The 23650-nt window shown below is 39.4% G+C and overlaps 1 protein-coding gene across 1 annotated transcript in view; it reads left to right on the forward strand.

The window, feature by feature from the left end:
• Window positions 1–22948, forward strand: part of CPA6 (carboxypeptidase A6) — a 273139-nt gene extending 250191 nt beyond the window's left edge. Inside the window, exons 11-13 of the mRNA XM_065902593.1 lie at window positions 14841–15043; window positions 19226–19310; window positions 22761–22948. Of these exons, the coding sequence (XP_065758665.1) occupies window positions 14841–15043; window positions 19226–19310; window positions 22761–22948 (476 nt within the window). The remainder of the gene's footprint in view (window positions 1–14840; window positions 15044–19225; window positions 19311–22760) is intronic.
• The last annotated feature ends 702 nt before the right edge of the window (window positions 22949–23650 follow it).

Consider the following 23650-nt stretch of genomic DNA (forward strand, 5'->3'; position numbering starts at 1 on the left):
TGGAAAAGCTGCAGATCAGTGACTTTTGAGCTCAGCCTTCCAGGTGTGGAAGGGAGGACCTTGATAGGTTGCAGGAGAAGAGCCAGACAGTCCAGGCTGAAGGAGAAGAACAAAGGCAAGGAGGTGTGGGAGGGATGAGGAAGCAGGAACTGACGAACGAGAGCTGGAGCTGCTTGTGGGGTATGCAGGAGACGGCATGAGTCTAAAAATGTTCAGCCAGCCTGGGCTTGGACACTATGCTGAGGGTGGTTGCTGGTGGTGTTGCCCATGAGGAGCCAATGAGAACTGGGGGGAGGGGTGCTGGGTAGGATAACATGATCTATTTGTGTTTTAGAGAAGAGCTCCGACAGCAGAAGCAAGGCTGGATTAAAGTGTGTGGTGACAGGGAGACTAGCTGAGGGGGCATGGTGCTGTCTAGGTGAGAGATGAGGGATGTCAAAATTAGGATCGGGGCAAAGAGGAGAGAAAGGGGATACTGGAGATGTAGAGGGATAAAACATGGTGACTGGCTGGAGGAGGGATGGGGCACAGTGGAGTTTAAAACTCAGATCTTTAGCCAGAAAATTAAATTCCCCATATATCCAGTTAAAGGACTTTGACCCTCAAACCAAAGAATGTCCAAAGCAAGAAAAGAGGAAAAAATAATTTTCTAGAAGCATCCTCTAGTCTGAATCAATATTAATCAATTCATTCATTTACTTAATGTTTCTAAAGGCAGTATGCTAGGTAAAAGGATACTAATAATAAAAAGACATGATTCCTGCCCTCAAGAAGATTAACAGTTAAAATCTTGAGGAAGAAGAATGAGCTGGAGGAACTGAGCTCCCTGACTTCAGACCATTCTACAAAGCTACAGTAATGAAAAGCAGTAGGTACGGGCACAAAAACAGATACATAGATCATGCAACAGAACAGAGAGCCCAAAATAAGCCCACACATTCATGGTCAATTAATCTATGACAAAGGAAGCAACAATATACAATGAAGAAAGACAGTCTCTTCGGTAAGTGGTGCTGGGAAAACTAGACAGCTACATGTAGAAGGATGAAATTAGAACTCTAACAGCATATGCAAAAATAAACTCAAAATGGACTAAAGACCTATGTAAAACAAGAAACTATAAAACTCCTAGACCTGGCTTCCCAGGTGGCTCAGTGGTAAAGAGTCCTCCTGCCAATGCAGGAGACGTGGTTTGATCCCTGGGTCAGGAAGATACCCTGGAAGAGGAAATGGCAACCCACTCTAGTATTCTTACCTGGAAAATCCCATGGACAGAGGAGCATGGCAGGCTACAGTCCATGGGAGCAACTGAGTGTACATAAAACTCCTAGAGGAAAACATAGGCAGAACACTCTTTGATGTAAATGGTAGCAATATATTTTTTTATATCTGTCTCCTAAAGCAGAAGTAATAAAAAGAAAAAAATAAATAAAATATTAAAATATTTAAAATATTAAAATATTAACTAAAATATTAAATAAATATTAATGTTAATTAATTAATATTAAATAAAATATTAAAAATAAATTAAAAATTGATTTATGTCAATGTATGACAAAACCCACTACAATATTGTAATTAGCCTCCAACTAATAAAAATGAATGAAAAATAAATAAATAAAAAGCAAAAATAAAAAATAGAACTTAATTAAAGCTTTTACTCCTAAGCAAAGTAAACCATCAACAAAATGAAAAGACAACCTACTGAATGGGAGAAGATATTTGCAAATTATATGGCCAATAGTGATTAATTTTATGAAAAATATATAAATAACTCATACAACTCAACATCAAAAAACCAACAACCATATTTAAAAGTGGGCAGAATATCTGAATGGACACTTGCCAGAGAAGACATACAGATTGGTCAACAGGTACATGAACAGATGCTCAGCATCACTAATCATCAGAAATCAAATCAAATCACAATGACATATCACCTCACACCTGTCAAAATGGCCAGCATCAAAAAGAACCAAAATACTAAATGTTGAGGAGGATGTGGAGAAAAAGGAAGCATTATACATAGTTGGTGGGAATGTAAATCGGTGCTGCCTCCATGGAAAACAGTATGAAGGTTTCTCAGAAAACTAAAGGTAGAACTAACATAGAACCCAGCAATTCCACCTCTGGGTATATATCTAAAAAAAAACATAAACCCTAATTTGAAACAATACATGCACCCCAATATTCCCAGCAATGTTATTTTTAATTGCTGAGATATGAAGGCAGCCCAGGTGTCCAACAAGAGATGAATGGATAAAGAAAATGTAAAGAACTAACTAGGGTTACCAGTGGGAAAAGGGAAGCGGGGAGGGACAATATAGGGATAGAGGACTAAGAGGTACAAACTATTATGTATGAAATAAGCTACAAGGATATACTGTGCAATACAGGGAATATGGCCAATATTTTATAATAAAAATAAATGGAGTATAAAAAAAGACTGACAGTTAAGTGAGAATAAAATTAAACTATGATAAATGCTGTTTAGGGATAAATAAAGGATGATTATAAGAATATATTAGTGTCCTATTGCTGCTCTAACAAATTGCCACAAACCGAGTAGCTAAAACAAAACAAATTTATTTTCTTACAGTTCTGGAGGCCAGATTTCACCAGGCTAAAGGTGTGCCAAGCCCCCATTTGTGCAGGAGACTGTAGAGGAAAACTCATTTCCTTGCTTTTTCCAGCTTCCAGTGGCCACTTGCATTCCTTGTGACCTCTTCCATCCCCTTCAAATCCAGCACGATAGCATCTTCTCTGACTCAGGTTTCCTCTGCTCCTGTCACATGCCCTTCTGTCTTTAATTAAATTTCACTCTTAGAGGATACTTGTGATTACATTAGGACCTACCCAGATAATCCAGGATAACCACCCCCCCACAACCCCCGCCCCGTGTCAGACTCCTCAGTGTATCACATCTGTAGAGGCCCTTTTCCATTTAGGGAAACATTGACAGATTCCTTGTGTTAGGACCTGGCAATCGTTGAGGGCCATTATTCAGCCTACCACAAGGGGCATAGAGGAAAAATTTCTCAAAAAGCCCCGTTCTCCTAAAGACTATGGTGAATTTTAAGCAAGGAATCTATGTGGTAAGATTTGAATTTTAATAAGATTAACTTGGGACTTCTGAGGATGCAGATGAAGAACCTGGAGTCAGGGTTCCAATAATTCTGGAAAATTTGATTAAAACCATAGTAGTTGGGTTGGGTGTATTGGTGGGAAACTGAGATGGCACCAACAGCTCTTTGCACACTGCTGGATGCAATAAATTATTTCTGGTTTGGGCAGTCAGGTGCCACAAATGAAAATTTGTAATACAAGAAGAGAAGCAGATTTGGAAAGGGGTTGGAGGACCTTAGACAAGGAGGGAAGTGTTTATTGAAGAAAAGTATTTCTAATCTGAGAATTAAACAATGTGCTTGCAAAGAGAAATCAATTTACATTACTTGTGTTAGTAAGTTTTATCCTCATATCCTTAGAACAGAACCTAAGGATGGTAAGGAAAAATATGCATGTAATTATACTGAATTTTTTTCATCTGGTCTGGAATCCGCAACCAGCAGTCCCCAACCTTTTTGGCACCAGGGACCAGTTTCACGGAAGACAATTTTTTCATGGACTCGGGGCATGGGGCTAGTTTGGGGATAATTCAAGCACATTACATTTATTATGCACTTCATTTCTATTTTCATTACATCAGCTCCACCTCAGATCATCTGTCATTAGATCCCAGAGGTTGGGGTCCCCTGCCCTAAACTATCAATGCTGTGAAGAGTCACAGCAATCTTTCTCATCCAATAGTTCTCAGTTTATTTTTTCTACTGCTACATGCCAAGCTGAAAAGGGGGGCACACTCCTTTTGGTTCATTCCAACACATGTGTTCTAATTGACCTTTTCTCTCCCCCATTACAAGCTTCTGTTAGAACAAATTGAGTTATTTATCAGGATAAATAAACCAATTCTTTTAGCTAAACAATTTTGTAATGTGAAACCAGCTGTTGTCAGACAAACCCCAGGACTGATAGCAACACACCATCACAGAAACAGAGAAGGATCCTCTGGTCCTTGCCCCCCTTCCCCCACCTCTCGTGTCCTCAGGCTGCCTTTGGTCTGTGAAAAAAAAAAAAACTAACCAAAGAATAAGTTGAATCACAGAAGTGAGAAAATGCAGAAACAAAGGAAAACAGGTAACCAAACTAAATAATAATAATTTAGTCACTAAGCTCCGGGAGTTGGTGATGGACAGGGAGGCCTGGCGTGCTGCGATTCATGGGGTCGCAAAGAGTCGGACACAACTGAGCGACTGAACTGAACTGAAGCTAAAGATAGCTTCACTGACTTAATGGACATGAACTTGAGCAAACCCTGGGAGATAGTGGAGGACAGGGAGGCCTGGTGTGCTGCAGTCCATGGGGTCGCAAAGAGTTGGACACAACTCTGACTGAACAAGAGTTGCTAAGCATAGTTAAGGACCTTTAGCTCCTTCTCAAGAGCTACTGATAATATTCTGAGCTATATCCTGTGAGCTGTCTTATAGATACTGAAACCCCCACAAGGTAACTATTGCAGTAGTTGAAGACCATACTGTAACCATGACATTAGCTGCTATAATTCTGAGAACCGGCCTCAAAGAAATGGAAACAAACCAGCCCTGGATCTGAAGATTAACTGTACTTAAAACAGTCATCATGACGCTGGTCAGACCACTGATGACCAATTTACAGATGACTGTCCGAGCTGACTGTGCTGTTTCTGCATGTAACCTAGCCTCTTCCGTCTGTCTATAAAAACTGTTGCCCACTGGTTGGGGGTGAGGGGAGTCAGCCTTTGGACGGGAGTCTGGCTTCTCCCTCACTCCCCGAAAGTGGAAAGCTTCCACTTTCCCCCAAAGTGGAAAGTTTGCTGGCATCCAAAATACAACAAACTTTCCACCAACCTGGCCTCTTCATTGGCTTTTGAGCAGTAAGCAGGCAGACCCCACTTTCAGTTACATCACAGCAGCACCTAAGAATCACTAATTCGGTCCCTAATCCACCCAGGACCAGTGAAGCCAGAGCCGTAGCACGCCTGTTCCCTGAGCTCATTAGGACAGCTCTGACCAAGCCCGGTCTTGTGATTTTCAGCCCATTGCTGCTTCTAGTACCACTTCCTTCTCCATTTCTTCTCTAAAGTCTACCTTTGACCTCATTTTACCATCCAGAAGGACTAAGGTTCATAGAAACAGCAGAATTTATTTTTTGCCTTTTATTTTTTTTTAAGTAAAGTAGCACCTTTTCAAGTTTCATCCATCTTGGGTCCCATCGAGTTTCTTTGCTGTCACGGCCTCACCAGGTCTTCCCTGGTCTCCCTGTCCTCCTTTTGTGCTCCTATGCACTCAGCCTGCACTGCGCGCTTTATGACTGTGTTATATCCTATGTTGTCTTGTCCTCTCATTTCCTTATATGTGCATGCACCATCCTTTGCCTAGATTTACGAGGTCCTTGTAGAGTTTTGCATCTCCATACTCAGAAACGAAAGAGGTGATCTATGGTGTGAAAGTTAAACTGCTGAAGCGTTCAAAACAGAGATGTCTGCTGCTTTTTTGAGGAGACTACCATCTCCCCACTCTGCACTGCAGAGATCCTGTTATATATTCTGCAGTTGTTCTGCCTGTAAAGATGGGAAAGAGACTGTTGTTTCAGCTTCAGAAACAATATATTGGCTCCCATAAACTGAGAGAAAATTAATAACCTGTACATTCTCATGCTCCTAAAACCTAGAGTGATGACTTTGATGATTTTTGTTCCTCTCCCCCAGAAGTCTGTCTTATCATTGTTTCCTGGCTATGGAATTCTTTCATGGTGTTGTTTCTTTGAAATGTGTCCTGGTGCTTTAGGTTTCTACTATCTTGATCTTCTGGAGTATGGCAGCTATTTCTGATCAGAATCTGTGTAATTGAGGCTAGGTTTGGACAGGACTCTTCAAATTGTTACTTAAAATCCGCCAGGGACTCTGTTCAATAATATTTGTGAGCTGTTTTTTCACATTTTAGTAAAGCCTGGGTAGTGCCCCAAAAGGCTATAAATAAGATTAGATTGTTTTAGTGGTTTTCTTTGCACCTGAATTAATTTATTTCCATCTTAGAGGCCCCACTATTCAGGATTCTGATTTTGCTTTTAAAGACAAATGAGTAAGGCAAAAATTAGAGAGATACACTGGCAGAAAGCATTCTCAATGTGATATCCCATTTTGCTGCTGAATCAATACGTAATCTATGGTAAATAACCTTGGCAGGTTGCCAATCAATAAAATTAAACCATAAAGTGCTATAAAATATTCCAGTGTCTAATGTGTTTCTCAGGCAAACAGCATTAAATTGAGGCATAATCCTCCTCCATATTATACCATTTAGCTCATACATGATAATTATGAAATAAAATGCTTTTGAATTTATTTTGCACCCAATATTGGTCAAGCACTGTGCTTTGCCTAATCGAGTAGGGAAATGGGTTTGCATACATTTTAACATAGACACTAAGTTTTATGACAAATGCAAATAAAGGGTGTTATGGTCATACAAAGTACAGGCACCTAACCCAGCCTGGGGGCCACTGGAGGAGATGCTGAGAAGTGGTATCCGAAGAACAGGTAAAATCAGACTGGGAAGAAAAGAGATGCATCAGACAAGGGAACAGCATGTGCAAAGTCATAAAGACAAAGGTGTGTGGAATATCAGGAAAATAACCAATAGTGTAGGGAAGAGTGTAGAAAGAGTGTAGTATATTAAAAGTATAAGTAGAATGTTTAAGACAGACTGATAGAACCTAAAATTTCAAGCAAATCAACAAAATAGATCATGAAGGGCCTTATCACATAGGCATCTGGTCAGAGAGAGAAAGCATAACCCTCTGACATTCTGAATTCCAAAAAAGGGGGAAACTATGTAACCTTGAACCTATTATAGAACTACAGAAGGTCCATGACATTATCTGGCAAATGGTTAAATACCAATCACAGTGCTCTCTGTATAGCAACAGGACAAAAATCACCAATTGGGTTTTGGTTTTTTATTTTTGGCCATGCCTCTCAGCATATGGGATTTTAGTTCCCCATCCAGGAATTGAATCCATGCCCCCAGCAGTGGAAGTGCTGAGTCTTAACCACAGGGCTCCCAGGCAAGTCCCTTTTTTTTTTTTTAAGACAGAAAAACACCCAAATGAGATGAACTGTAATACCTGCCACTACTATTTTCAGACATTTTGACCACACTACCTCTATGGCCTTTAAGTCATAGTAAAGACCTCCCAGGTGGTGCTAGTAGTAAAGAACCCATCTGCCAATGCAGAAGACATAAGAGATGCAGGTTCCATCCCTGGGTTGGGAAGATCCCCTGGAGGAGGGCATAGTAACCCACTCTAGTATTCTTGCCTGGAGAATCCTATGGACAGAGGAGCCTGGCAGGCTATGGTCCATGGGGGTGCATAGAGTCAGACACTACTGAAGTGACTTAGCACCCACGCAAAGACTTTAGAACTTTATCTAGAAGGCAGCCACTGAAGGGTTTTTAAGCAGCAGAGCAATAAGATCAGTTTTACATTTTTAGAAGATTACAGTGACGTTGTTGAGAAGGCTGAATTCAAGGCAAGCCAGACTGAAGGCGATGAACTATTGTGGTAATGTAAGGGAATAAAGCTGAGGGTCTGAACTTTGCTGGTAGGAGTCACATAGAGACAGAACAGATGGGATCAACTGAATTTGCTCTCCAATAGGATGGAGGGATTAGGGAGAGGGCAACTTTCAGAGTCTCTCCATCTAAGTTTCTGACTTGGGCCACTCGATGAATGAAGGAAATATAGGTTAAGAAATATTGCAAGAGGTCACTTTGGTGGGTAGGAAAGACAGAGATGATTTCATCTAAGGACAGCTTGAGCTTCCGGTGCCTCTGAGACAAGTCGGTGGAGATGTGCAGAAAGCTCGAGATAGAGACTCAAGTCATTGATTTGAACTAGATCTTTCCTACTCAAGAATATTGCTTCAGGAATTTTCCCACCTCTATTGTTTTGTCTGTTTGGCTGGTTGAGTGGTGTGTTTGTTTGGTTCTCTACTGGGCTTTCCCCCGTCAGCATGAAAGCATGCCATTATTCCTCTCATCTGAAAAAATCCTCTGTCTCCCTTTCTTCCACCAGCTACTGCCCCGTGTCTTTGTTCCTTTTTAGCAGATTCTCATCCTCTCCTAGTCCTTACACATGATATTATACTATATAAACTCACTACACATAGTATTATACTCTAATCAAATCCCACATTGCTAAATCCAATGGTCACATCTTGATCTCAACTTGGTTTCTAAGCTGCTTTGACCAAGTGAATCATGCTTTATTTTTCAAAACATTTAGCTTCACTTGACCTCCATAATATAAAACTCTCTTCCTAACTCACTTGTTTCCTGGTCATTTTTCTCACTCTATGTTTTGGGGGTAAGAGTCGAACACAAATGAGCGACTAAGACAAACACACACATATACCATTTTTCTAGATTCCACACATACGTATTAATATACAATATCTGTTTTTCTCCTTCTGACTTACTTACAAAGCAGAAACAGAGACACAGACTCTAGCATATGGGTACCAAAGAGGAGGTATGGCTGGGAGATTGGGGTCGACATTTATACGCTACTGTGTATAAAACAGATAACTAATGAGAACCTGCCGTAAAGCACAGGGAACTCTACTCAGCACTCTGTGGTGACCTAAACAGGAAGGAAATCCAAGGGAGAGGGGATACATCTGTACGTACAGCTGATTCACTTTGCTGAGCAGCAGCAACTAACACAATGTTGTCAAGCAACTATACTCCAATATAAAAATCAAATTTAAAAAAAACTTCACATGACCTGGGCCCCTGTTGATTGTCTGATCTCATCAATTTCTACCCCACCCTCAACACTTGGCTCCATCCACACTGGCCAGGCACAGCAGGCCTGCTGTGGAGCCATCACATTGGCTGTTACCTCTGCTCAAAACACTCTTCCCCAGGTGCATTGGCTGACTCCCTGTGTTCTTCAGGTATGCTCCAATTCAGCTACTAATACCTCTCAATGCCATCTTTGTCATCGCAACTCACTTCCCCAGAATTCCTGATCTTTCTTTTACTCCTCTGCCTTTTCTCTGTTCCACAGCACTCTTCTACTACACAGTACAATTACTTATCCACTGTGTTGTTCATCTCCCCATCACTGTCACTGCCACCATTAAAATGTAAAGTCTATATGGCAGAAAACTTTATTTTGTTCATTGACCCATCCTAGTTTGAGGTGCATAGTACTGAATGAATGAAACTATCAATACATAAACAGTAGCTGAAGAAGTCATAGTCATTGAAGAGAGATTATTGAAGAAAATGGACTAAGGGCAGAACAACTGAGTACTCTTCTCTTAAGGGACTAAAAGAGGAAGATAAACCCATAAAGAGGGCTGAGAAGGAAATAATATAGTTGTTGGAAGAAAAATATAAGAGGAGAATGTCGGGGAGAAGGGGAGGGAGGTTCAACAGAGAGGGGACATATGTATACGTATAGCTAATGCATGCTGTCCTATAGCAGAAACTAACACAACATTGTAAAGCAATTATACTCCAATAAAAATAATAATAAATGAAAAAATAAAATAGTAGAGATGAGGAAAAGGAGGAGAGTGTATCAGAAGACAAGAGAGGAGAATATTTCAAGCTCTGTGAGAAGGCAGGTAAGTCTTCTGGTCTCCTGAAGGATCACCTGGTCCTTCTTAAGCCACGGACACTTTTCCCACTTTGCTGGACAGCCTATACCATTTCTGGCCCTGTCCATCCTCCACACCCCTCTGCTCTCTCTGCACATTCCTTGAGGAAATAGTTCTTGATGGAAATGTGGCATAAAAAGGAGAGTGAAGTGACGAAGCAATACAGAATACAGAGTTTTATAAGAAATTAACATTTGTGTATAGAATAACAGTCGCAAATATTCAAATAATAAAGTCTGTGGCTAGAGGGGAAAAAAAAGCCTTCCTGTTGTAAACACTCCCCTCCAGTTACGAATCTCTCTCCATCCATCCTCTGAAAGAAACGTCATCAGCACACTGTCACAGCTTTTATGCAGTCTATGAGGAAACTTAGAGGGCAGGAGGAGAAGGGGACGACAGAGGATGAGATGGATGAATGGCATCATCGACTCGATGGACATGGGTTTGGGTGGACTCTGGGAGTTGGTGATGGACAGGGAGGCCTGGCGTGCTGCGGTTCATGGGGTCGCGGAGAGTCAGACACGACTGAGTGACTGAACTAAACTGAACTGAAGAGGAAACTTAATGGCACTTTTTGGCTATGACCTGTTAAAATCTCACTCATGAAGCTATCACTCAGGATAGCTTGTGTTAGGGGCAAGGGAGGATTTGCATCTACATGCATAAACAATTGGGGCTCATCACCATAGAGAAGTTTGAAGTATCCCATTTCCTTGCTAAACATTTATTAAGGTATAATATTGGGAAAGCTCAGAATTTCAGATTTGAAATTATTCAAGAAATGCTTAGGTAACCAAATGTTCTCATAGACCAACAGGCTTTTTGAAGGTAGTTTGTTGGTAGTGGTGGTAGTGATGTTGCCCTGGTGAGTCCTCAGCCTTCCATGGAGATGAACTGGTGTTGTCTAAGCAAAAACCTAGATTCAGTGAAATAGTCCAAGATATAAGCACCTCCCCTGAGCAGGGTCACCTCAGCTTATTCATTCAACAACAATTAGAGCGGAGCAAAGGTGTCCACTTTGCTAAGTACTGGGAATAATAAGGCATGACTTCTGTCCTAGAGGAGTTCACCATCTAAAGAAGTGGAAGAGTCTATAAAAATAAATAACTACAGTACAACATACATGCTACTGAATTTATAGCCAGATATAGTCATCTGTAGAATTATTCTATATTCCAAACACTGCTGTTCTTCCCATCCTATGTTAGATGGAAAAAAATAAAATGATAACATTCTTGAGGTTTCCCTGGTAGCCCAGTGGCAAAGAATTCATCTGCCAATGCAGGAGACATAGGCTTGATCCCTGACACAGAAAAATCCCACATGCTGTTGAGCAACTAAGCCCATGAACCACAACTATTGAGCCTGTGCTCTAGAGCCAGGAGCTGCAACTATTGAGCACACATGCCGTAACGACTGCCCACACACCCTAGAGCCCGTGCTCTGCAACGAGAAGCCACAGCAATGAGAAACCTGCGCATTGCAACTAGAGAGCAGCCCCTGCTCACTGCAACTAGAGAAAAGCCTACACAGCACCAAAGACCCAGCACAGCCAAAATTAAATAATTTTTTTAAGTGACAACATTCTTAGAAGAAAACCTATAAACAAGCTATAATCCCTCAGAATAGGAAAAAATTCTTAACCAAGACAGGAAACCCAAAAGCCATTGAAAAAGACACAGTAATTATATAAAATTTAAGATGTCTAAAATTATAAAAAGCTATCATAAACAATTGAAAATATATAAATATGAGGATAAAATGCAATGCAGATGACAAACCGCTATACAAAGCTCTTTTATACATGAGTATGGCTTCCCTTGTGGCTCATTCCCCCATTGCCAATGCAGGAGACACAGGTTTGCTCCCTGGGTTGGGAAGATCCTGTGGAGAAGGGAATGGCCACCCACTCCAATATTCTTGCCTGGGAAATCCCATGGACAGGGGAACCTGGGGGGGCTACAGTCCTTGGGATTGCAAGAGTTGGAGACAACTTAGTAACTAAACCAACCAATCAAAAAAAGATAAACAGCCCAACAATAATATGAGCTAAAGACAAGATTAACCAATTCAGAGGCATGTCCAATCCAATGTCAACCTGTAAATCAATGTTCAAACATACTTGTAGTAAGGAAGGCAAATTAAATTTTGCCATCAAATGGGCAAAAAGCAAAAGATAATGCACTTTCAGGGTATTGTTGGCAGAGACTAAGAAGAGATGGTGCTCTTCACCATTGCTTGTATCATGGGAGAATGGCATTGAAACATGTATATTGTCATGTGTGAAATGAATCACCAGTCCAGGTTCAATGCATGATAGAGGGTGCTCAGGGCTGGTGCACTGGGATAACCCAGAGGTATGGGATGGGGAGGAAGGTGGGAGGGGGTTCAGGATGGGGAACACATGTACACCCATGGCGGATTCATGTCAATGTATTGCAAAACCACTACAATATTGTAAAGTAATTAGCCTCCAATTAAAATAAATTTATATTAAAAATAAATAAAGCGCTTCCTGAAAAAAAAGTATCAACAATAACAATCTTAGTAAGCAATCTGACAAAATTGATGACAACTAAAATCTTTTTAAAACTTTAAAATTGTGTAATACATGAAATTTAAAAGCTGTAAGTGAAAAAAGTACACATTGAAAATGAAAAAATAACCAATGAAAATATGCCAATAACTATGACATCTTTATTTCACTCTCACATTTCAATGAATTCATCTATAAGTCTAGACTCAAATTTCCTGTTTCAAAAATACTTTGCAAATATTATTCTAGTGTTGCTGTTTAAAATGTCAGGTGAGCTGAGCACTGAAGAACTGATGGTTTTGAATTCTGGTGGTGGTGAAGACTCTTGAGAGTCCCTTAGACTGCAAGGAGATAAAACCAATCAATCCTAAAGGAAACCAACCCTGAATATTTACTGGAAGGCCTGATGCTGAAGTTCCAATAATTTGGCCACCTGATGTGAACAGCCGACTCATTGGAAAAGACCCTGATGCTAGGAAAGACTGAGGGCAGGAGGAATAGGGGACAACAGAGGATGAGATTGTTGGATGGCATCACTGACTCAGTGGACATGAGTTTGAGCAAACTCTGGGAGAGAGTGAAGGACAGGGAAGCCTGGCATGCTGCAGTCCATGGGATTGAAAAGAATTGGAACACAACTTAGTGACTGAACAAGTACTGCTATTTAAAATGTCAGATGTGAATCAAATTTCATCCCTCTATAGATGGTCTGCTGCTTTCTCTCTGGAATTGATTCCTTGTTCCTAAATTTCACTTTACTGTATCATGTTGATATTTTCCCTTTTCTCTTTCATGTTGGTACACAATAAACCCATTTAACCTTTAACCGTGGCAAAAATTCAATTAGCAATTCTTCAAATATTTAACTTGATTTTTTTTCATTTAGAAGCCCTACTAATCAAATGTTGGTGATTATTCTATTTTTCATGTCCTTAATTTTTTTTTTCCATTTTTACAATTCTTTGTCCTTTCTCAATGCCTCTGGGAATGTTTCAAAATCCACTCCATCTCATCAATTCACACATTGATTGTATTCATGCAACCCATGAATTAAGTTTTTTCCATTATATCTTATTGGTTCTTTTTTATAACTTCTTGCCCCTGTTTAACGTTTCCCGTGCCCTCCCATACGCCCTTGAGAATATTTATTAGGGTTGTTGTGAGCTCTTGTTTCTCTAGCTCATTACTTCTGCTCCCTCTGGAAGTAATTGCTCAGTTTGTGATCTTTCCTTTACATCAGTGTTGCTCAAAGGTCTAGTTTTTTCTGTTCCTTTTGGAGAATTAGCTATAATTTTTACATTAAGTTCTGAGTTCCATCCATATCCCAGTTGCTGTTGAGGGTTTAAGTCCAAAATTAGACTCAAAGGAGGAAAACCACAATTTCTTTAAGTTCCCTATTCTGACTCTCCTTCGGCATAAATGAGACGTAATGTCCTCAAGAATTAGCCTGGTCTTAGTTTTTTCATTTTCAGTAGTGCTAGACTATGTCATAGACCTACCAAACATTTTTCATTTGTTTATGGAGTTACAGTGTTCTAGGTATAGGAGAGAGAGCAAGGACTCAGAATGGTAAATCACTATGGAAAATGCCATTATTTCCAAAATTTCTTGGAACCTTAATCCTCTGTGATTATTACAGTAAATCTTATTTTCCTCCCTCTCCTTCATGGACTTGCATAATTTATTAATTTCAAAAATATTAAAATTTACTTTTGAGGATTTCTTAACTGAACTGACCCTGAAGATAACTGGAGAGTTCTCTTGGGTTTTATAAAACCAGTTTGACTATAGCTGATCTAAAAATATAACAGATATTGGCATGTTCTATGGAATTATTTCTGTCTTGCCTCCCTGTTCTTAATATATCAATATTTGGATCTTACCAGACATCTGTACAGATGTCTAGCCTTTTCTTTTGATCTGACATTTACTTATTCAACAACTGTTTGTTGAACACTTGCCATATTATTGTTCTAGTTGTCAGGTGCCCAAAAAGAAAGACGCAGTCCCTGCCTTCACAGAGCATTAGAGTCTAACAAAGAATTGAATGCGGGTTCTGTTATAACAGGGATTTCTTCCTGTGTTGTTTTCCAGTGTATCCCAGGCACCCAGGTCAGTGTAAATATTGACTGCACGTTAAATGAGTAAACTACTGACACTTATGACAAGTGGGTGGGGTGCTATGGTGGGAAAGTGCAAGTGTCATGGAGTACATAAACAAGAGGCCTTACCGGCTCTGGGGGGATCATACAGAATTAGTTCTCCAACTGTTGGAGCCCTCCCTCTAGGGTGGTTTATGCAGGTTTAGCTAAACAAGCAGCACCCAGTTCCTATTCAGGCTGCCCGGCCATTTTACATAGAGGCCTGAGCCACCTTGGATTCTTCAGTATTAATTTCAGTAAATGACAAGTTATATGAATACCTTAATAATATCGTGTGTTTACAGAAACAACAGAAAAATCAGTTTAACAATGCCAATTGCGTTTCTTGCTTCTTGCCTGCCGGTGCCTATACCCCATTTTCCTTTTTAACTTGCAGATGAAGGAGCTTCCATGCACCCTTGTGATGATACGTACTGTGGACCTTTCCCAGAATCTGAGCCGGAAGTGAAAGCTGTAGCTAACCTCCTCCGGAGACACAGGAAGCACATCACGGCTTACCTATCTTTTCATGCATATGCTCAGATGTTGCTGTATCCATATTCTTACAAGTATGCAACAATCCCCAATTTTAGCTGTGTGGTAAGTACTTGAAGCTGGATATGTGTGTCAGGCTTCATGCTTTTCTAATGCTAAGATGGTCCTATGTAATGATGCAACAAGCATTGTGTGTGTGTGTGTGTGTGTGTGTGTGTGTGTGTGTGTGTGTGTGTGTGTGTATGTATATAGTTATATACATAATAATAGTATATATAGCATATATATAGTTATATATGTTATAATAGTATATATAATATATATAATAGTATATATATGTATAGCATATATATAATTTATATATATAGTATATAGTATACATATATAGTAGTTACTGTATATGATTGAGAAAGATAAATGACATATATATATAAATATATAAATAAATAATAAATAATAAATAAAATATCATTTATCTTTCTCAATCATATACAGTAACTATTATTATCCTCATTTTACAGATGAGGAAACTGAAACCTAAACATACTAAATAATTAAAATAAGAACACACCTCTACTCACTGTCATACCCAGGATTCACTCCAAATCTAGCTCCAATGTTGTTGCTTTTAACCACTGTGCTACACTGTTTCTCAAATGCTATCATTTCCAAACTATTTACTTTCTTACCACATGTTATTTGGAAAATGTCAGGATGAATTTGATTTGTATTACAGCTTCGGTCACATATGCAGGGGTGTAATTAACTTTATTGAGTAAATAATTGTTCATAAATTATGGTCTGACTCTCATTAATTAAAAGCAAGTTTTAATTTATAAGCGCTATTTGCTTAATGCTACTAAGTCTCTGGGCATGTATCTGACAAGTTGGTGCTTAGAGTGAACAGCTTTTCAAGCATGAGATTACTTGAAAGTGAAAGAGCAGAGTTCCTTCCCCTCCTCATCTCAGAAGCCCAACAAGCTATCCACTACAGGAATTAATTCCTTGTAAAGTGAGTCTGGCTCAGAGCCTATAGCATCTAGAGGCCTGTGAAGTGCAAAGCCAGGCCATGCTAATAGTGTTACAAGTAAGGAATAGAGAGGGCGAAGGGATTAGGAGGGGGCGTAGGCAGGCTTTGGGTTGCAGTTGATGTTCTGTTCTTTGTCTGGATGCTGGTTACTGGATTAGTGTGTGCAACTTGTGATCCTTCATCGAGCTATAAACTTTATTTGTATACACTTCTGTAGGTATGTTACACTTAAAAGTTTTTTTTTTTTTTTTTTAAATAAAAGCATCCCCTTTCTTCCTATACCTCAATCTCCAAATCCTGCATCAGTTGCTTGGGGTTGCAGGAATTCCTGATCTAGATGTCCAGAACCTAGAAGGAATGAGGAACATGAGGTGGTTAGAAGGTGGTCTGGGGAAGGCTTGTTTCCTATCCAAAAGAGGAACTCTGTTCTTAGCATTTTGTGCAAGAATTCTGAGCAAATTCTCTCTCTTGAGAAATACTGTAAAGGCGGGAGTGATGCTAGATGGAGCTATTCTTCAGCTCCTCGGTGGGTCAAAGATGCTTTTCATTTTCAGTGTTAGTGACCTGGCAGCCTAGCACCTTGTTCTGCAATGTTTCTATAGGCAGTTGTTCATCAGTTTCTAAACTGGGCACAGCGTCTGTTTGTATCCTCACAACTGATTATATAGAATAAACAATGTATTAAAACTATCACATGAGGATGGTGTACACATTTTGAATTTATTTTCCCACCAGCAGTTAAATTACTTTCTTTTTGTCTTGGATTAGAGGATATGGTATGAAAATTGGATCAGTGGTTCACAGCCAGTGATGAACTTTCCTCCCAAGGGACACTGGACAATGTTAGGAACATTTTTTTGACTGCCACCACAGGGGTGGAAGATGTTACTGGCATCTAATGGGTAGAGGCCAAGGATGCTATGAAATATCCTACATTACACAGCACAGCCTTCCACAGCAAAGAGCAATTCAGTCCAAACTGTCAGTAATAACCCTATTAAGAAATCCTGTCAGTGGGTTGCAGATAAGCTAAATCGCTAAAACCAAGATTATAGTTCTCAGAAACTAGATAGTCTGTGAATGTTAACCAGAAACCATTAAATTCTGTTCAACTTGTTCAAAAGCATTCCATCAATATGTAGGAGTCTGTGGTTCTGCTAACGTATTTAGGTCATGAAGTTGTTTTTTAACTTTTAAAAAATGATTATTATTATTTTTGGCCATGCTATGCCACAGCATGTGGCACATGGGACCTTAGTTCCTTAACCGGGGGTGGAACCTGCACCCTCTGCACTGGGAGCATGGAGTCTTAACCACCAGATTGCCAGAGAAGTCCTCGAACTTGCTTTAAATATAAAAATATTTAAAGAAAAAATATACTCCTTACTTAGCTGAGATCCAATAAAGGAGGCCTGGGTCCTTCTGAACAACTGGGGGGGGGAAAGCAATGGAGAAAGGAAGAATCACTTAAACTCATCTAAATAGATGCCACCCTGGAAAATAATTCTTAGAAAATTTAATGAAGTTTCTACTCTTTGTGAAAGGAACATGCCTAGACCTCTTATCAACATACACCCCCGTTGCAGAAGTCCAGTGATCACAAAAGGCTAAAACTATGTTTTGTGAAAACAGGTAGAGTGGTTATCTTTTTTTTTCTCAATAGATTTTTTCTTCCCCCTTGGGTTTAGTCATCTGAAATAATAAGGAACAAAGGTCTCCTCATATCAGAGTGCAGTAATCTTCTAAATGTAGAAATATCTGCCCTTGCCATGAAATACTGCTGAGGCCATTGGAGAAGATGTTAAAAGTCTTAGCACATTCTCCATAAAGATACCTCATTATGGTGTTTACATTCCTATTCTGTTGGCTCCTGCAAGGAGAATGTCATCATCAGGGAGATCAATAATAAATGTTTGTCAGGTCCTACTGCCTGGTCCCTAAATAGCCACCCCGTGTAGCATTTGCTGCAAATGCTGCTCTCTGCATCCCAGAGGTAAGTGAGAACAGCAGGCTGAAGCCGGGTCCAACATACAACACCGCGTTGCCCAGAGTGCTTCAACATGCTGGATTAAATTATTCACAGGAAAGTGGAAATGGGAGAGTCATATACCAGTTTCAGCATACTTCTTTTCCCCTCACTGGTCACTCAATATGTTTCAGCTCCTTGTTGAAACTAGTCCTTTCACACCATTTGAAAATGTTTTCACAGGGTAGTCTTTATCATTTGAGTTCATCTTAGGATATTCACCTTTAAGTATTTGGATGGCATTTATTTTTCCTGCTTTTTGGCATAGGTAGGAAGTTCCACCTTAGAATTTGTACATCTTAGCCACACCTGGCAGAGCTCTGCCAGAGGAATGTGTAACCTTAGAAGTCAGGAAGCATTCTGAAAGTGTTTCCATTCCCATGGAGGATAAACGCACAGAGCAAGAGGAGTCACTTCTATTGAATTAAAGGGTTTGGGAACTGATTCAAATGGGTTTTAACTACCTTGAACCTAGCCACTGAAGTATGTACTTAAGGATTGATAAGATTATCTTGATACTCTTGCAGATCTATGCTTATTCAACATGCATGCAAGAAATAGTGATTAAGGGGACTTCCTTCATGGTCCAGTGGCAAAGACTCTATGCTTTCCCTGCAGGGGGCGCAGGTTCCATCCCTGGTCAGAGAACTAAGATCTCTCATGCTGTGTGGCCAAAAAGAAATTTAATTAAAATTAAAATAATCTATTTTTTTAAATTTATCTTAAAAATAGTGATTAAGCATCTGTTATACACAGCCATGTTGCTAAATGGTGTATATGTAGCTATGAGTAAGACTGACATGAGCTCTGCCCTGTCAAGCATTTTGCAATTTATAGAAATGGTGTCTCTGAACTAGTTCAAAGTGAAGAGGGCAGAACACTAAATCAGTCTCAGAAGATGTCTTTATTTCAACCCAGCCATCTTGTGCAGTGTAACCCCAGTCTGACCACTGAACCTTGATGAGCCTTCCTTTCCTTGTCTATATATGGAAATATTACTGATCACTGGCTCACTGTAGAAATTAATCAAGGGAAATAGCATGCTCTAAAACATATTGCAAAGTGCAATATGCAACAAAGAATAACAATATTACCATTAAATACAGCTATTCATCAGTGCCTGCAGTGTTCTCTATATTGAGTACTGATGATGCTCAAACAACATGTCAGAGTTTCTAAAGGTTTCAATGCAATGATATATGTGATCGAACTTCTCCATTTAAATTAACAGGAATCTGCAGCTTATAAGGCTGTGAATGCACTTCGGTCGGTTCATGGGGTACAGTACCGATACGGGCCTGCCTCCAGCACATTGTGTAAGTTTCCTTTGGATGCTGTGTTGGAATCATCTCTTGAACCAATATCCTGTGTAATGACTTCCCTTTTAAAAAAAAGAAAACACAGAAAATATGTTCCCCACTCCCCAAAATGAAATTTTTGACTACCAAATTAGCCAAGGAAGATGGAAGTTTATGTCTGATTAGTTTTATGCTGCTTGACAGAAATCACTGTCCCAATTCAAATGAATCCTAGGCAGGTAATAAAGACTACAGAGTTGAACTGAGATCTTATGACAGTACAAAGTACCCAAATGGGCTCCTTAAGCAGTTGTAACTCCTGTGAAATGGTAATGGGCCTTGAGAAGAAAATGAAGTAATGTTTCAGCTCTGAAAGAGCTTCCTTTTTATCCCTTTCCTTCACCATTCTTGTTATGACATTCTGTTCCTTACATAACACTGTCAACTGAATTTCTTCTTGAACGGTAATTAAAATATCTATTTCATGTGAAATAAAGAGTAACAAGTTCTTTCCAATGTATGGACATAACTTGGACATATATAGAACCAGAAGACATGGATTCTAGCCTTAATTCTGCCACTAGTTAGATGGAATCCTGACAAAGACGATAATCCTGGACTTCAGTTTGCACAACTGATGCATGAGGAATGGGACTAGGTCATTTCCCATAGTCTTTCAAACTCTGCAATTCATTAACAGACTTCTCTGGAGACCCAGTGGTTAAAAATCTGCCTGCCGATGCAAGGGACACAGGTTTAATCCCTGGTCCAGGAAGATCCCAAATGCCTTGGGGCAATTAGGCCATATGTCACAACTACTGAAGCCTAAGCACCTACAGCCTGGGAGCCACAACAAAAGATGCCACCACAATGAGAAGTCCACACACCACAAGAGAAGACCCCCCTCTCCACAACTAGAGAAAGCCCATGCACAGCAATGAAGATCCAGTGCAGCCAAAAATAAATTTAAAATTAAACTTTATTGACTATATGACTTAGAAATTATAGTGAGAAAGCATATATTCCTGAATATCTAGTGTCATTCTAGAAGTTCACCATGATCATATAGTGGATCATATAATGTACATTATATGTGTATGTATAGATATTGACATTCAATTATACTTTTCAATGAGCTAGCAAATTTCTCAATTTCTTTAATTCATCCATTATATATTCCTAACCAATCACTTTCTTCAGTCTTCAGAAGAAACACTTGGCTTGTTAATTAAAATTGTTTATAAGTTTATCCTGGTAATGGTGATATCTTAAGTATCAGAATTTTTTTTAAGTTAATTATCATTGGTCTAATGCTGCCCTTTCTATAACTGTCTTTTAAAAGAGCCACTTTGAAAGGGGAAATATAGTATTTTTAAAAATCACATTACCAGTTAATGCCAATAGAATATATATTAAAAATCTAAAAACATTAATTTTTAAAAAGCCTTACTCACAGTTCACCTTTCAGCTTGGTATTAAGGCACAGTCATAGTATCATATTTACTGAGAGCAACCTGTTACCATAGAAATGAGGCTGTCATATCGCCATGATGTAAGGGTTGGCAAATATTGTCTCTGGCTACTATAGCTACTATTTGCAGTTCCAGTGACTCTAACCCAGAGGGACAAAGCAGCCACAGCCTACCTTCTGGCCCCAACTGGAAGCAAAGGGGTCCTGGGAAACAGCAGAGTCATTTGATTGTCATCGTCCTGTAATTCTGTCTCTAACTTGTCCTAGCAACAATGGCATCAAAGAGTGGTATCACTTGAGAGGGAAAAATTTTAAATAACAAAGTGGTGTTATGTTAGGCTGGATCATATACACTTCAGGAAAAAGTATATAAAGATTCTTCTATGAAAATTTATTCATTTATGAGTTAACTATTAAAAGCATGTTATGCTAAAAACTGCATACTAGGCACTTTGGGGTTAAAGGTACTAAACAGTAACACCAAATGCATCCTGATTGCTTCAATTTTCACAACAACTCTATGCAGTAGGTACTATGATCCCTTTTTCAAAAGGAAGACTGAGGCACAGAGAATCCCAAAAGGTGCTGCGATTGGATACAGTCCAAGCCCACAGTGTGGGCTTTCAATTGTGTGCTGGAAAGCTGGAGTGTGCAAGGTCACAGAAGCCAGGAGAGAGTTGCCAGAATGGATTATCAGCTAGGTTAAATGCTGCTGAGAGGCTAAAAGTGCGATCTGAGCAAGGAAAAATCAAAAAAGGAGATTAGGCCCAGTGTCATAGGTGACCTTCAAGAACAAAGGCTTCATAGTCTGGTAGAGGCAAGAACCAGATTGCCAAGTGGTTGCGGATGTAGAAGCAACATATATAGATTATTTTTTGAGAGCTAAAGCAAAAGAAAGAAGAAAAAGAAGATAGCATATAATAGGGATCTGGAGAAGGAAGTGCTCCAGGGAAGCAGGGCTGGGACATTTTGGTCAATAAGGATACAAGAGAAGGGGTGGTCTATTAACAAAACAAGATCCTGGAGAAGGGACCCTCTCGCTACCAGAGAAGGCAACAAAAATTGGTATCAGACAATGTCACATGTAAAAGACGAGCAGCATTTCTTCCTGAGCTAGGAGAAAAGTGAACAGTGGGATGGAAGCAGAGGAGAAACTGTTGAGAGGATGTTGAGAGTGGAGACAGTGATAGAGCAAGGGGTAGGACCAGAAGAGAAGGACGAAGGGTCTGTAAGTGAAGGTCTAGAAAAAGACACCTATAATACTATTGGTAATGGAGAAAGACTTCAGAAAGAATGAATTTACAACAGATTTTCTCCACCTCCCTGTTGAGATAAAAAACAGAGAAACTGGACTTCAGGATTGAGAATTAGCAAATCAAAAGCAGAAAGGGGCTAGAAAAGAAGGGTCTAATGAGAAATTTAGTGGTGTAATTCATAGTCAGCTAGAGAGTTCAATGAAATTCTAAGAAATTCTAAGAAGCCTGTGGGCAGTCTTAGAAACTGTAATAAGTGAAGGCAAAGAACAAGTTCATCAGGAGTGAAAAACATAGGGGATATAGAAGAAATGAGGTTTTCTGAGATCAAAATCTCAATATTTGAGACCTTGGAAGAGAAGATAAAAACCCACAATATGGGTATGTTTCTTGGTGAATGAAGCAAGGGTGGAGAGAAATAATATTGAAGTTGAGGTTGAGAAATTGAGGTCATTGTACTGGAAAAGCATTACTACATAGACTAGATCATCCAAGAGCAAAGTTTTCATAAATGTCAGAGGCAAGAACCAGACTGAAAGTGGCTAGGATGATTTATGATGATAGCAGGTATGATTTATAAGTTCCATGAGCTTGATGTTAAGGAACTCTGGTTAAATTGCTCTTGTTGAAAGGGTATTTAATTGGAAAGATTTAGGATAGCTTAGTAAGCAAGTATTATATATACATTTTGAAAATTACATACTCTAGTGAAGCTGACCTTTTTTTCTTTTTTTTAACTTTTAGATGTGAGTTCTGGTAGCTCAATGGATTGGGCCTACAAAAATGGAATACCCTACACATTTGCTTTTGAACTACGTGACACTGGACATTTTGGCTTTTTACTCCCAGAGACACTCATCAGACCCACCTGTACAGAGACCATGCTGGCTGTGAAGAATATCACAATGCACCTACTAAAGAAGTGCCCCTGAGACACCCCCAAGGGGCAGGTCAACCACCAGAAAGAGCCGATTCTGTGCAAGATTCATTTGGAAGTGGATGTATATTGTTACAGAGAAGGGCAACTGCTGAGAGGGAACCTAGCTGTGGACTTTAAAATCCTTCTCATGCAATCCCATTCTCTGTGGCAATAAAAAAAAAAAGGTTAAAAATAAACATATATAGCCTACTTTGTTGTAAGAGAAGACATCCATTTTCTATCCATTTAGAGTCTTATTTGTTTAAGTGGGGAGGGGATATTTTCTAATTTTTTGTCTCAAGAAATGTACAAATTGGGGATTCTACTTCAATAAATCTCATGTTCCCAATTAAGATCTAGGCTACTAATCATGTTTTATCATTTGGTTCTCATGTAAAATGAAAATTTTGGGAATGGAAAAAAATATATTTCTTAATATCATAAATATACAACCTAATAAGACCTCAGATTTTTCATACCACCCCCTGGCCTTAGTGCACCAAACACCTATAAAAATGCAGCAAGGAAGGGCAGTTATGTTCAGACTTCAAGAATGCCACTTTAAAAAAATAGAGTAAACATTAATTAAGGAGCCACACAGTGTTAAGAGCTTTACACTTATTAGCAATCTCACCAATTCCTCAAATACTATTGGGCTTCCCTGGTGGCTCAGGATCTGCCATCCCAGCTCCTGCAATGCAGAAGACCTGGGTTT

This window comes from Muntiacus reevesi, chromosome 12 (assembly GCF_963930625.1).
Source record: "Muntiacus reevesi chromosome 12, mMunRee1.1, whole genome shotgun sequence".
Classification (NCBI taxonomy): Eukaryota; Metazoa; Chordata; class Mammalia; order Artiodactyla; family Cervidae; genus Muntiacus; species Muntiacus reevesi.